Source organism: Pan paniscus, chromosome 2, assembly GCF_029289425.2.
Source record: "Pan paniscus chromosome 2, NHGRI_mPanPan1-v2.0_pri, whole genome shotgun sequence".
Lineage (NCBI taxonomy): Eukaryota > Metazoa > Chordata > Mammalia > Primates > Hominidae > Pan > Pan paniscus.
In genome coordinates this window covers 119,851,205-119,867,125 of record NC_085926.1, presented here as the reverse complement: position 1 = coordinate 119,867,125, position 15,921 = coordinate 119,851,205, and the positions used below count along the sequence as shown (strand labels likewise).

General features: G+C 39.6%; 1 protein-coding gene across 3 annotated transcripts in view; it reads right to left on the bottom strand.

The window, feature by feature from the left end:
* The window catches only part of SLC15A2 (solute carrier family 15 member 2), a 53,345-nt gene that overhangs the window by 34,228 nt on the left and 3,196 nt on the right, over window positions 1-15,921 (bottom strand). For all 3 annotated transcript variants that reach the window (XM_055110343.2, XM_034957174.3, XM_003825181.5), the window contains exons 2-3: window positions 14,167-14,254; window positions 13,143-13,284 (exon numbers count right to left, since the gene is read on the bottom strand). In XM_055110343.2, coding sequence (XP_054966318.1) covers window positions 13,143-13,284; window positions 14,167-14,254 — 230 coding nt within the window. The remainder of the gene's footprint in view (window positions 1-13,142; window positions 13,285-14,166; window positions 14,255-15,921) is intronic.

Here is a 15,921-nt window from a genome sequence, read left to right as displayed (position 1 = left end):
GTGTTTTATGCTAATGTGGAATAAAGAGAATAGAATGGAATAAAGATAGCAAAGAGAGGCCAGAGATGTCAGAACTCTCAGGATGTGGATTTCTCATTCTAAGTGCCTAATCCTTGGGTTAGCTTTCTAGGGAAGGGAACTTAAAGTGTATGGCGGGTAGCGGACAAGAAGTTAGGTGACTAGGGCACGGTGGCTCACGCTTGTAATCCCAGCACTTTGGGGGGCCAAGGCGGGTGGATCACGAGGTCAGGAGATCGAGACCATCCCAACCAACATGGTGAAACCCTGTGTCTACCAAAAATACAAAAATTAGCTGGGCGTGGTGACATGCACCTATAATCCCAGCTAGCGGGGAGGCTGAGGCAGGAGAATCGCTTGAACCAGGGAGTCAGAGGTTGCAGTGAGCCGAGAGGTGGTGCCACTGCACTCCAGACTGGCAACAGAGCAAGACTCCGTCTCAAAAAAAAAAAAAAAAAAAAAGTTAGGTGACTAATCTAGGACTAATTAACATCAGGGGAGTGGACAACTTTCCCAAAAGATCTTGTAACATCTTCTAGAGAAAGGTTCTCTTTGTTGTAATAAAAAGAATAAATAGAAAGGGAATAAAAAGGAACAGAAAAAAAAATGCTAGCTATCATGAACCCCAAACAGATGATCTATGTTAGATCATCATAGAGGGAAAAAAAAAGGAGTTTGAGCTGGAGTGATATAGTCTAGGTAGTAAGATCAGTATCCAACTGATGGACTAAATCAGGGGTGTCCAATCTTTTGGCTTCCCTGGGCCACATTGGAAGATATATTGTCTTGGGCCACACATAAAATACACCAACACTAACAATAATCGGTGAGCTAAAAAAAAAATCTAATAATGTTTTAAGAAAGTTTATAAATTTGTACTCGGCCACATTCAAAGCTGTCCTGGGCTGCATGTGGCCTGCAGGCTGCAGGTTGGACAAGCTTGGACTAAATGAATGAAAGAAGTGTAAGTGGTTTAGGAGGAAAATAGGCAACTTATAGATTAAAAAATCAACCAAAAAACAAACAAAAACAACAAACAAACAAAAACCTCATAGGAAATAGTTTAGCTATGAAGGATATAAGAGAGGAAACTAATGGCAGGAAACTAATAGGAGGAGCAAGAAGTCAAGAGACCTGAAAATTCTGCATTTGAAACGAGATATTAGGGTCATTGTAATCCCAACCATAGCACACAGAAATGCTTTAGGTTGACTTCACTAATCCTTCAATTTTACAAATCAAGAAACTGAAATCCAGACAGGTCAAATGACATTTCTAAACAGTGACTTTTGGGCCAGTTGCAGTGGTTCATCCCTGTAATCCCAGAACTTCAGGAAGCTGAGGTGGACGGATCACTTGAGGTCAGGAGTTCAAGACCAGCCTGGCCAACATGGTGAAACCCCACCTCCACTAAAAATACAAAAATTTGCCAGGCATGGTGGTGCATGCCTGTAATCCCAGCTACTTGGGAGGCTGAGATGGGAGGATCACTTTAACCCAGGAGGTAGAGGTTGCAGTGAGCTGAGATCTCACAACACTGTACTCCAGCCTGGGAGACAGAGCAAGACTCCATGTCAAAGAAATAAAAAATAAACAAATAAATAAAAATAAAAATAAATAAATGAACAGTGACTTTTTATTTTTTATTGTAGAGATGGGGTCTTGCTATGTTGACCAGGCTGGTCTCAAACTCCTGGCCTCAAGCAATCCTCCTGCCTCAGCCTCCCAAAGTGCTGGGATTACAGGCATGAGCTGCTACACCTGGCCCCAAAGTGACATTTTAATTAGTATTAGGGTTAGGTGTAGAGCTTCTATATTTAACTCATAATCCAGCATTCCTTTGGTTTTATCATGAACAAGTTAATGTGGAAAAAGAAAATGGAAGAGAAAGAAGTAATACATTTTATTTCACCATAAGAATATAAAAAGCCAGAGCCATTTTTAATAGGCACTTAGGAACTAAGAAGAGGTATATACAGAGGCTGAGAGTGTGTAGTGATGGCAGAGGAAGAGAGCTTGCATGAAGAAAAGAAGGTCAGTTCTGATCAGACAAAAAAGAGGAGAGAGAAAGGACATACTATACAGACCCACTCAGAGAAAGAGAAAAGAGAAGTGTGGAGAGGACATTCAAAAGCATAATAACTCCAAGATGGCTGAATACGAACCGCTCCGGTCTGTAGCTCCCAGCGTGGTTGATGCAGAAGATGGTGATTTCTGCATTTCCAACTGAGGTACCTGGCTCATTTCATTGGGACTGGTTGGACAGTGGGTGCAGCCCACAGAGGGCGAGCTGAAGCAGGGTGGAGCATTGCCTCACCCAGGAAGCACAAGCAGTTGGGGGATTTCCCTTTCCTAGCCAAGGGAAGCTGTGACAGACTGTACCTAGAAAATTGCAACACTCCCACCCAAATACTGTGCTTTTCCAAAGGTCTTAGCAAACAAAACACCAGGAGATTATATCCTGCGCCTGGCTTGGTGGGTCCCATGCCCATGGAGCTTTGCTCACTGCTAGCACAGCAGTCTGAGATCGACCCACGAGGCAGCAGCCTAGTAGGGGAAGGGGCATCTGCCATTGCTGAGGCTTGAGTAGGTAAACAAAGCAGCTGGGGAAGCTTGAACTGGGCAGAGCCCACTGCAGCTCTGCAAGGCCTGCTGCCTCTGTAGACCCCACCCACCTCTGGGGTCAGGGCATAGCAGAACAAAAGGCAGCAGAAACTTCTGCAGACTTAAACATCCCTGTCTGACAGCTCTGAAGAGAGCACTCGTTCTCCCAGCAGGGTTTTTGAGCTCTGAGAACGGACAGACTGCCTCCTCAAGTGGGTCCCTGAAGCCTGTGTAGCCTAACTGGGAGACACCTCTCAGTGGGGACTGACTGACACTTCATACAGGCGGGTGTCCCTCTGGGACGAAGTTTCCAGAGGAAGGATCAGGCAGCAATATTTGCTGTTCTGCAATATTTGCTGTTCTGCAGCCTCCGCTGGTGATACCCAGGCAAACAGGGTCTGGAGTGGACCTCTAGCAAACTCCAACAGACCTGCAGCTGAGGGACCTGACTGTTAGAAGGAAAACTAACAAATAGGAAGAAATAGCATCAACATCAACAGAAAGGACATCCACACCAAAACCCCATCTGTAGGTCACCAGCATCAAAGAACAAAGGTAGATAAAAACCACAAAGATGGGGAGAAACCAGAGCAGAAAAGCTGAAAATTCTAAAAACCAGAGTGCCTCTTCTCCTCCAAAGGACTGCAGCTCCTTGCCAGCAACGGAACAAAGCTGGACGGAGAATGACTTTGATGAGCTGACAAGAGTAGGCTTCAGAAGGTTGGTAATAACAAACTTCTTCAAGCTAAAGGAGAATGTTTGAACCCATTACAAGGAAGCTAAAAACCTTGAAAAAAGATTAGATGAATGGCTAACTAGAATAAACACTGCAGAGAAGACCTTAAATGACCTGATGGAGCTGAAAACCATGGCACGAGAACTATGTTATGCATGCACAAGCTTCAATAGCTGTTTCAATCAAGTGGAAGAAAGGGTATCAGTGATGGAAGATCAAATTAATGAAATAAGCAAGAAGAGAAGTTTAGAGAAAAAAGAGTAAAAAGAAATGAACAAAGCCTCAAAGAAATATAGGACTATGTAAAAAGACCAAATCTACGTTTGATTGGTGTACCTGAAATTGACAGGGAGAATGGAACCAAGTTGGAAAACACTCTTCAAGATATTATCCAGGAGAACTTCCCCAACCTAGCAAGGCAGGCCAACATTCAAATTCAGAGAACACCACAAAGATACTCCTCGAGAAGGGCAACCCCAAGACACATAATTGTCAGATTCACCAAAGTTGAAATGAAGGAAAAAATGTTAAGGGCAGCCAGAGAGAAAGGTCGGGTTACCCACAAAGGGAAGCCCATCAGACTAACAGTGGATCTCTCGCCAGAAACTCTACAAGCCAGAAGACAGTGGGGGCCAATATTCAACATTCTTAAAGAAAATAATTTTCAACACAGAATTTCATATCCAGCCAAACTAAGCTTCGTAAGCGAAGGAGAAATAAAATCCTTTACAGACAAGCAAATGCTGAGAGATTTTTGTCACCACCAGGCCTGCCTTATAAGAGCTCCTGAAGGAAGCACTAAACATGGAAAGGAACAGCTGGTACCAGCCACTGCAAAAACATGACAAATTGTAAAGACCATCAATGCTAGAAAGAAACTGCATCAACTAACGGGCAAAATAACCAGCTAACATCATAATGATTGGATCAAATTAACACATAACAATATTAACCTTAAATGTAAATGGGCTGAATGCCCCAATTAAAAGACATAGAGTGGCAAATTGGATAAAGAGTCAAGACCCATCAGTGTGCTGTATTCACGAGACCCATCTCACGTGCAGAGACACACATAGGCTCAAAATAAAGGGATAGAGGAAGATCTACCAAAGCTACCAAGTAAATGGAAAGCAAAAAAAAAAGCAGGGGTTGCAATCCTAGTCCCTGACAAAACAGACTTTAAACCAACAAAGATCAAAAGAGACAAGGAAGGCCATTACATAATGGTAAAGGGATCAATTCAACAAGAAGACCTAGCTATTCTAAATATATATGCACCCAGTACAGGAGCACCCAGATTCATAAAGCAAGTCCTTAGAGACCTACAAAGAGACTTAGACTCCCACACAATAATAATGGAAGACTTTAACACCCCACTGTCAGTATTAGACAGAACAACGAGATAGAAGGTTAACAAGGATATCCAGGACATGAACTCAGCTCTGCACCAAGTGGACCTAATAAACATCTACAGAACTCTCCACCCCAAATCAATAGAATATACATTCTTCCCAGTACCACATCACACTTATTCCAAAATTGACCACATAGTTGGAAGTAAAGCACTCCTCAGCAAATATAAAAAAACAGAAATCACAACAAACTGTCTCTCAGAACACAGTGCAATCAAATTAGAACTCAGGATTAAGAAACTCACTCAAAATGCACAACTACATGGAAACTGAACAACCTGCTCCTGAATGACTACTGGGTAAATAACAAAATGAAGGCAGAAATAAAGATGTCCTTTGAAACCAATGAGAACAAAGACACAACATACCAGAATCTCTGGGACACATTTAAAGCAGTGTGTAGAGGGAAACTTATAGCACTAAATGCCCACGAGAGAAAGCAGAAAAGATCTAAAATTGACACCTTAACATCACCATTCAAAGAACTAGAGAAGCAAGAGCAAACAAATTCAAAAGCTAGCAGAAGGCAAGAAATAACTAAGATCAGAGCAGAACTGAAGGAGATAGAGACACAAAAAACCCTTCAAAAAAATCAATGAATCCAGGAGCTGGTTTTTTGAAAAGATCAACAAAATTGATAGACCACTAGCAAGACTAATAAAGAAGAAAAGAGAGAAGAATCAAATAGATACAATAAAAAATGATAAAGGGGATATCACCACCGATCCCACAGTAATACAAACTACCATCAGAGAATACTGTAAACACCTCTACACAAATAAACTAGAAAATCTAGAAGAAATGGATAAATTCCTGGACACATACACCCTCCCAAGAATAAACCAGAAAGAAGTTGAATCTCTGAATAGATCAGTAACAGGTTCTGAAACTGAGGCAATAATTAATAGCCTACCAACCAAAAAAAGGCCAGGACCAGACAGATTCACAGCTGAATTCTACCAGAGGTAGAAAGAGGGGCTGGTACCATTCCTTCTGAAACTATTCCAATCAATAGAAAAAGAGGGAATCCTGCCTAACTCATTTGATGAGGCCAGCATCATCCTGATATGAAAGCCTGGCAGAGACAACAAAGAAAGAGAATTTTAGACCAGTATCCCTGGTGAACACCAATGTGAAAATCCTCAATAAAATACTGGCAAACCGAATCCAGCAGCACATCAAAAAGCTTATCCACCATGATCAAGTCGGCTTCATCCCTGGGATGCAAGGCTGGTTCAACATATGCCAATCAATAAACGTAATCCAGCATATAAACACAATCAACAACAAAAACCACATGATTATCTCAATAGACGCAGAAAAGGCCTTCAACAAAAATCAACAGCGCTACATGCTAAAAACTCTCAATAAACTAGGTATTGATGGAACGTATTTCAAAATAATAAGAGCTATTTATGACAAACCCACAGCCAATATCATGCTGAATGGGCAAAAACTGGAAGCATTCCCTTTGAAAACTGGCACAAGACAGGGATGCCCTCTCTCACCACTCCTATTCAACATAGTGTTGGAAGTTCTGGCCAGGGCAATCAGGCAGGAGAAAGAAATAAAGGGTATTCAATTAGGAAAAGAGGAAGTCAAATTGTCCCTGTTTGCAGATGACATGATTGTATATTTAGAAAACCCCATCGTCTCAGCCCCAAATCTCCTTAAGCTGATAAGCAACTTCAGCAAAGTCTCAGAATACAAAATCAATGTGAAAAAAATCACAAGCATTCCTGTACACCAATAACAGACAAACAGAGAGCCAAATCATGAGTGAACTCCCATCCACAATTGCTACAAAGAGAAAAAAATACCTAGGAATCCAACTTACAAGGGATGTGAAGGACCTCTTCAAGGAGAACTACAAACCATTGCTCAACGAAATAAAAGAGGATACAAACAAATGGAAGAACATTCCATGCTCATGGATAGGAAGAGTCAATATCGTGAAAATGGCCATACTGCCCAAGGTAATTTATGATTCAATGCTATCCCCATCAAGCTACAAATGACTTTCTTCAGAGAAATGCAAAAAACTACTTTAAAGTTCATATGGACGCAAGAATAGCCCACATTGCCAAGACAATCCTAAGCCAAAAGAACAAAGCTGGAGGCATCACGCTACCTGACTTCAAACTATACTACAAGACGACAGTAACCAAAACAGCAGGGTACTGGTACCAAAACACATATATAGACCAATGGAACAGAACAGAGGCTTCAGAAATAACACCACACATCTACAACCATCTGATCTTTGACAAACCTGACAAAAACAAGAAATGGGGAAAAGATTCCCTATTTAATAAATGGTGCTGGGAAAACTGGCTAACCATATGTAGAAAGCTGAAACTGGATCCCTTCCTTACACCTTATACAAAAATTAATTCAAGATGGATTAAAGACTTACATGTTAGACCTAAAACCATAAAAACCCTAGAAGAAAACCTAGGCAATACCATTCAGGACATAGGCATGGGTAAGGACTTCATGACTAAAACACCAAAAGCAATGGCAAGAAAAGCCAAAATAGACAAATGGGATCTAATTAAATTAAAGAGCTTCTGCACAGCAAAAGAAACTACCATCAGAGTGAACAGGCAACCTACAGCATGGGAGAAAATTTTTGCAATCTACCCATCTGACAAAGGGCTAATATCTAGAATCTACAAAGAACTTAAACAAATTTACAAGAAAAAAACAACACCATCAAAAAGTGGGCAAAGGATATGAACAGACACTTTTCAAACAAAGACATTTATGCAGCCAACAGACACATGAAAAAATGCTCATCATCACTGGCCATCAGTGAAATGCAAATCAAAACCACAATGAGATACCATCTCACACCAGTTAGAATGGCAATCATTAAAAAGGCAGGAGACAGCAGATGCTGGAGAAGATGTGGAGAAATAGGAACACTTTTACACTGTTGGTGGGACTGTAAAATTGTTCAACCATTTCAACCATTGTGGAAGACAGGGATCTAGAACTAGAAATGCCATTTGACTCAGCCATCCCATTACTGGGTATATACCCAAAGGATTATAAATCATGCTACTATAAAGACACATGCATACGTATGTTTATTGCAGCACTATTCACAATAGCAAAAACTTGCAACCAAGCCAAATGTCCATCAATGATAGACTGGATTAAGAAAATGTGGCACATATACACCATGGAATACTATGCAACCATAAAAAAGGATGAGTTCATGTCCTTTGCAGGGACATGGATGAAGCTGGAAACCATCATTCTGAGCAAACTATCACAAGGACAGAAAACCAAACACCGCATGTTCTCACTTATAGGTGGGAATTGAACAATGAGAACACTTGGACACCAGGCGGGGAACATCACACACGGGGGCCTGTCATGGGGTGGAGGGCTGGTGGAGGGATAGCATTAGGAGAAATACCTAATGTAAATGGCAAGTTCATGGGTGCAACAAACCAACATGGCACATGTATACCTATGTAACAAAGCTGCACATTGTGCACGTGTACCCTAGAACTTAAAGTATAATAAAAAATAAAAATTAAAATTAAATTAAAATAAAAAAATAATAAACACGTTTAAGAGAGTGGTTCTAAGTGATTGCCCAGGTCAAAAATCAAAACTGATGAGCCTGGGTAATAGGATGTAAAATCTAGGAACTATGACTAAAAATGTTTTCCTTTCTTAAAACCAACTTGACACTACAAATAGCATCCTTGAGAAACCAATATGCATGTTTAATAATTTTTGTTTTCCCACTGCGTACCTATTGATTAGTCTTTCCTGTATGTAGCTCTGAAGGAAGCCTCACTTCTTTCCTGGCATAGGGAGTTCCTTAAACAAGAGTCAGGGACTCTGGATGCCCATTTCCTCTTAACATATCTATTATTCTGGGATAGCAAACAGAGGAAAGATTTTTAATAGAAGTTGTTTACTAACTTCAGGAAATTGCCCCTTCAGGGTTTGAACAATCTTTCTAATGTTAGAGAAGGCTTTTCACCCTCAAAGTAATACGTGAGTAAAAGTAAACACACACACACACACACACAAACACATACTCAGGCAGAGAAACATATGCGAGGTGGGGAAGAACTTAACGGTTTGAAACAAAAATCTATCCATTTTCCTCTAGCAAATGAAGAAAATAGATTACAGGTTCAAATTAGAAAAGACAGTAAAGAAAGAGTCTTGTCTTTTTTCTGATTTTCCAACTTAAGGAAGGGTAGTTTTAAATACTTATTCCCTTTTGTTGCTGTTATCATCTGTTTGTATATGTTACACACACATGCACACGCACACACACACAAACATGACTACAGGAGAACAAGTTACCCACGTTTTCTCAAACTACTGCCTTTGTGAAAGAGACACAAATCACCCCCAAGTTTTCTTACTTAAAAAGCAACCAAAATACCCACAATAAAATAAAAGTAACCTTCATGCCTGTCTACATCTATCTGCAGTCCTGTGGCTACATTTGAGGGTCTGAGGGTGAATAAATTTAAGAATTCGAAGATTTACTGTGGGCCTATCTGCTAGGCACTATTCTACGTGCTCTTGGATAAAAATATAAATCACAGCCGGGCACAGTGGCTCACACTTGTAATCCCAGCAGTTTGGGAGACAGAGGTGGGTGGACCACTTGAGGTCAAGAGTTCGAGACCAGCCTGGCCAACATGGTGAAATCTCATCTCTACTAAAAATACAAAAATTAGCCGGGCATGGTGGTACATGCATATAATCCCAGCTACTCAGGAGGCTGAGGCAGGAGAATCGCTTGGACCTGGGAGGCAGAGGTTGCAGTGAGCCGAGATTGCATCACTGCACTCCAGCCTGGGTGACAGAGCGAGACTTTGCCTCAACCACAAAAAATATGTATATTATATATATACTTATATATTATACATATTATATACGTTCATATAATATATAAATGACTGGGGTGGGTGGGGAAAAATATATATAAATGACTTTGTCCTCTAAGTGTTTGAAAGAAGATATCAGATTCATATATAAATAATTAAATAACTATAATAAGATAGAGTTTAGTAAATGTCATATAAGGTTGAGAAAACAAAGAACTCAGAAAACACTATATTACTTCCAGCTATAGTAAAAGGTGAGGGGGCAGAGAATACTCCATAGCATAGGTGGTATTTGAGTGAGCCTTACGGGGTTTGGACATGAAAAGGTGGGGAAGAAGGGGTTTCCATGAAGCAGAAACAATGCAAACAGACATGAAAAAGAGATGTCATTGGATATGATTACAGAAATATTAGTATTACATTTTCCTCTAGTGGCCATTCTCGAAAGGAGATAAGTATGACAATAAGCACAGAAAAGTCAGTTGGAGTGAGATTAGTAGACAGTGATTTAATAGTCACCAGAAATTGCTGAGCAGAGTAGTAATGTGATCAGGATTTCTTTTAGGAAAATTAATTTGGCAGTAGCGTATATGCTCAATTGTAGGAAGAAGAGATGGGAAGCAGTAAAAACATTTTAGATGTCCATTTTAATATCTCAATTTAAAGACATTGAGACAATGAAGACCAAAACTGGGTGATGGCAACTAATGCAGTGGATGTTGTGCTGAAAAGGGATAAATGTGAGAGAGATTGTGGCAAACAGAATTGGTAGAATTTGATAACTGATTGAATGTGGGAATGTAGAGAAGACAGAAGAAAGAACAGATTTGTGGAGGTGAATGCCAATATGTAATTCACTGGAATTTGAGGAGCCATCTGCATATAGCTAATATCAACACCACAGAATTTGCTAAGGAATAATCTAGAGAAAGAGAAGAGGGTAAAAGTTATAACCTGGGAAAATGCTTACACTCAGGAAAGAGTGAAGTAAACAAAAGGCAAAAGAGAAGCCAGATAAATAAGAAAAGATATAAGAGGACGAGAGTGAGAAAAATATACTGTAGAGAAGGCCAGGGAGTTTCACAGAAATGATAAACAGACTGAAATGTTAACAACAAGTTCAAAATGAGTAAGAATTTAGAAAAGACCACTGGAATTTGCTAATGAAGAAATCCTTACCAGTGATCTTAGGGAGTAATTTCAGAAGGAAAAAAGATGATTTACAGTATATCTTATTGTACTACAATATGATCTGTATTAAAGCTATTTGAATATGAACAATATGAATTAGGTGGTATGTGTAATTCACCTCTTCATCCTCCATGGTTCCTTGGACAAACAGAAGGTTCTCAATAAACATTTATTGAATTAAATTGGGTCAAATCAAATTAAATTGAATTGGATTATATTGCATTATATTATATTACTCTACCATAAGAACTGATAATGAAGAGTGAGAAAGGCAACACACACAGAGGATTATTTTTATAATATGGGGTTAATGGTAACAGGAGAAAAATGATAGGAAAAGAGAGTCAAGATGAGTTTTGTTCATTTAAAGCTATTAAAGATTTGCTCCTGCTTCTAGTTGAAGGAAAAGACTCTGATTCTCTGGGAGAATTTGAAGGCAAGAGAGGGGAATAGTGAGGGTACAGAGACCCTAGGGAGAGTGATCTAGGTGATGGTGATACATACATAAAAACTGATCAAGGTGTACAGTTAAGGCTTTTGAATTTGTGTACTTTATGTAAGTTATATCCCAATAAAAATAAATTAAAAACAATAATAAATACATCAAGAAGGATTGATTTGAGAGCACAAGTGGAGGTTGTTAAATTTTCTCTGAATTAACCAGGAAACAATTGCTCACCAAATCCTGTAACTGTACTTCTTCAATCTTAAAGGAAGTTATTTTTAAAATAAATAAAAGTGGTATGTCAAGTATATGAATCTTTATTCTACAACTGAATACATAGATTATGGCTTGCACTTTTTATTCTGCAAGTAGTGCCAATCTCCTATCTAGATAAACTTGGTGACTACTACTACATATGTAGCAAATGTAGATCTCAGCTACTCACCCACCATTCTTCTCACCCACCACAGTTCAGTACTGTGTTATGTCTATAGATATATATTAGGTGCTGATTAAACACTTCTAGAATAATGAACATATATCGGCCAAAGTAAGCTATAAACCATTGTTTACTAAAGAGAATTCCTTGGAACACTGGGTCCACAAAATATCCAGAAAAAATATTCCATAGTCAAACTGGTTTGGGAAACACTACATACTACAACCTTCTATGGAGATTTTATAGTTCATATTAGCATATTTAAGGCTATAAGAAGTCATGCAGTAAGGGAACATTTTAAGCTTTGCTCAGCCTAACAGTTTCCAAACTTGTTTGACCACAAGAGCTTTATTTTCCCACATAACTCATTATATTTTATAGTTTTGAACAGAATGCCCTTTGAGAAATGCTCATTTAGACAAATCCATGGATGACAGGTCCATAGAAAATAATTGGGCAGGGGATATCCATGATCCATTTCTAAGCTTATCAGTTTAATGTTATAGGGGACAATTATAACATTATACCATGTTATATCTCTTGGTGCTGTGTTCAGGGACTTAAAAGATACTGAACTGAATGAACCAATAGTCTAACTCATGAAAATATTAGATTCATAAGAAGGAAACTACAAAAGACATTAGAGAAGAGAAATAGATGGTAAAAGAGCTGAAAAGAGACACTCATAAGAAGATCCTAAAGGAGGTGGGATAACTCAATCTGGAGAAGAGATGGAGAAAGTATCAAATAACTACATAAAAGCATCTAAAATTCAATTTTTTTTTTTTTTTTTTTGAGACAGAGTCTTCTTCTGTTGCCCAGGCTGGAGTGCAGTGGCACGATCTTGGCTCACTGCAACCTCTGCCTCCCAGATTCAAGCACTCTCCTGCCTCAGCCTCCCAAGTAGCTGGGATTACAGGTGCCCGCCACCATGCCTGGCTAATTTTTGTATTTTTAGTAGAGACGGGGTTTCACCATGTTAGCCAGGCTAGTCTCAAACTCCTCACCTCAGGCAATCTGCCCGCCTCAGCCTCCCAAAGTGCTGGGATTACAGGCGTCAGCCACCGCACCTGGCTAAAATTAGAAATTTGCTGGTGGATAGTGCTCTCTATCTCCAACAAGATCAGAGCAAGTTTTAATATTAAACTACAGAATGGGAGGTTAAAATTAGTTTTAAGGAACAAAAGATACCACAACTGAAGAGGATGTAAACACATTGGAAAAACTGATAATGAAAAGAATAGCCTTTCCTTGTTACCACAGAGATTCTTTTTTTTTAAATTTCCCACACTACACAGATGTACAGAGATTCTTATTTTTCACGCATGACATAGGTATGTTCTTACTCAGAAGCAAGAGGCTAGAAGTGATAGCCTTCTGCACAACCTGTGAAACTTGTAGGGATGTGACCTCCCATCTTCCTTACTTGAATTTTCCTAACCACGAGTCAGCAATGGCTGCTCCCAGGATGGGAGTAAAATAACAGAGGCTGCTGAAGGCATGGTATATAGATGTGGAGGTATCTTCATTCCAGTGCAGGAAATACAGGAAATACAGGATCAGCACAGCTGTAGTGGGAAAAAAAAGGAGGCGTGGGGAGACAAAACAAGATAGATGCATTAAAGTGACTTATGGAAAAAAATATTTCATCTCTGGTCTTTATAATGTGATTTTGGCCTTCAGCACTCCCATCAGTGACATGACTGAGAAGTGACTGCCAGGCAGTAGAAGCAGGGCCCCATGGGAGTTGTGGGAGTGAATGGGACTATGTTGAATGTACAAATATAATACTCCTCCCTTCAGTCTATGTGCACCCCTAGCATCATTTAGGCCAACCATGAACATAACATGGTGCTTCCAATATCCCTTCCCTCTCCTCTCCTTCCCAGCAACAAGATGATAAGAGCTCTTATCTGAATTCTATTCTTCATACCTGTTCCTCAGGTATGAGCCCTTAGCCAAGAGCTGTTAGCTCATACCTGAGGAACAGGTATGAAAAATGTAACTCAGATAATGAGAGCTTTCCCCCCTTTTTTTTTTTTGGAGATGAGTTCTTGCTATGTTGCCCAGGCTGGAGTGCAGTGGCCATTCACTGGCACAATTACAGGTGCCCGATAACCTTGAACTCCTGGGCCCAAGCAATCCTCCTGCTTCAGCCTCCCAAGTAGTGGCGACTACAGGCACATGCCATCATGTCCAGCTCCACCCACTTACCCATTCTCAAAGTCTATGTTCTGGTTTGTCTCAGGCCTTTCTGATCTTGGCCTACATATTAGGTGAAATCCTATGAGAGATTTATTGGAAGTCTTGGCCAAAGTAAAGGACCAATTTGGACCAAGGCAGAAAGAGTGGACTCGGGAAATAAGTGCATATAAAGAGACCAGGCTGTCACAAACATGGGGTGAGGGTGGGTGGAGGAGAGTAGGTAGGACTCTTGGACACAAAATTACCTTTCATTCCATAATAGGAAAAGCGCTCGCAGAATTCATTCACCACAATGAAGGCAATGCTCAGTGGATAGTTGGAGCCACAGATTGTCTATTCAACAAGAAGGCAATGATTCAAGCATGAGCTGTTTTTCCCTGTTTCAACAATTAGATTTCTTCAAAACTGAAAAATTCATTTATTTCAAATCATCATGGTAGGTAATGGAGCAATGGTCTCTACTCTTCATGACACACCTATTAGGTAACACTAAAAGTGCTTATATTACTGATTTAGAAATAATAGAAGCTAATCTGAATATTATTTTGTTTCTTGTTTATTTTACATGGACTTGCTCAAATATTCCTTGGACCTGCTCATCTTCCCACAGCTACTAAATGAAAAGCCTAGGGCTCTGGGGCAGAAGAATGGTGATATTTACTTCCTAGGAACAGAATAAAGAGGTAGCCTATGGAATACCTGATATCCAAGCAGTGAGATTCAGATGTCAGTCTCTGCTTAGCCCCACTATGGGGACTCTTGTCCCCAGCTGTTCTGTTTGCCATGCTGGGAGGAATCCTGGCAATATGATAGCTTCTACTTCAGAGGCTGCTGGAGTCAGGCACAGAGCCCAACATGGAGGGCAGAGATTCCTAAGGGTAAGCTAATTGATCACCTTGACTTTAGGCAGAGTTTTTAAATCCTGTAAAATTAAATGCCTACTCTTCCTACTAAAGAGATTCTATAACATTTTCATGATAATCCTACTGGACATTAAAAGAATTATGCTTTTCATGTAATATATCAGTCAGAATATAAGGAATGTTATGTTTTATTTTAATTCCCTATCTATTACAATAGACCAACTAACATGAGAGGAGACATAGAGGTATCTGTCCTCAGTACAGTCAAATCTTGTAAGATTTATATTGCCTCATTTCATGAGAAGTATATACATCTTTGCAAGTAGCCCTAAATTCTTTGGGACCAGAAGAGATATCATTAACTAAAAAAATAGGCAAAATAATAAAGTAATGTATTATTCTTTTAACCCTAGGGATATATATAAATGATCCTCCTAAATATTAATATATTTTAATGTTTTATAATAGCTTATTTGAAACATACAATGAACTGGGCTTCTTACCTTTGCAGCTCACAGCTTGAGAATTATGCAATCTGGAGTTTAACTGACACACTGTTAGCTAGTTAGGCAACACTGCCACTGGCTGTGTTAACATACTGATACTGGCATTGTCACTACACCTGTCTCAAATCCTCTGTTCTGTTATTCCAAAGAAATGAGAATAACATCACCTTTTGGCCCACGGTAAGAACTCAGTAAATTTTGGCTATCATTACTATATCCTCCCCACTTACAGAATTTTAGTGTAAGAATTGACTGAGATGATGAGTTTAGAAGTGCTTTAGCGAGTATATAAATGCAAAACATTACTATTCTCTGTTTCTCTGTCCTATCTCCCACAGTAAACTGGGAACACATAGTAACAGAAATTGGATCTATTCTGAAACTTCCATTGGTGTTCAGCAGAAGACTCTGCACACAGGGAGAACTAAGGGCAGAGTTTTTATATTGGTAAAGAAAGAACAATCACACACAGTTCTCCGGACAAGAATGCTTGCCAAGTTTCCCTGGACATTCGAATTGCTTTTTTTCCCCCAGGGAAACAGAATATGCAATGAAATTCAGCAAGTCCCTGGATCCCAACTGAAGAACTTTGACTACCTCTTCCTGCTGCTTTGTCTTCTTATGTAAAGGA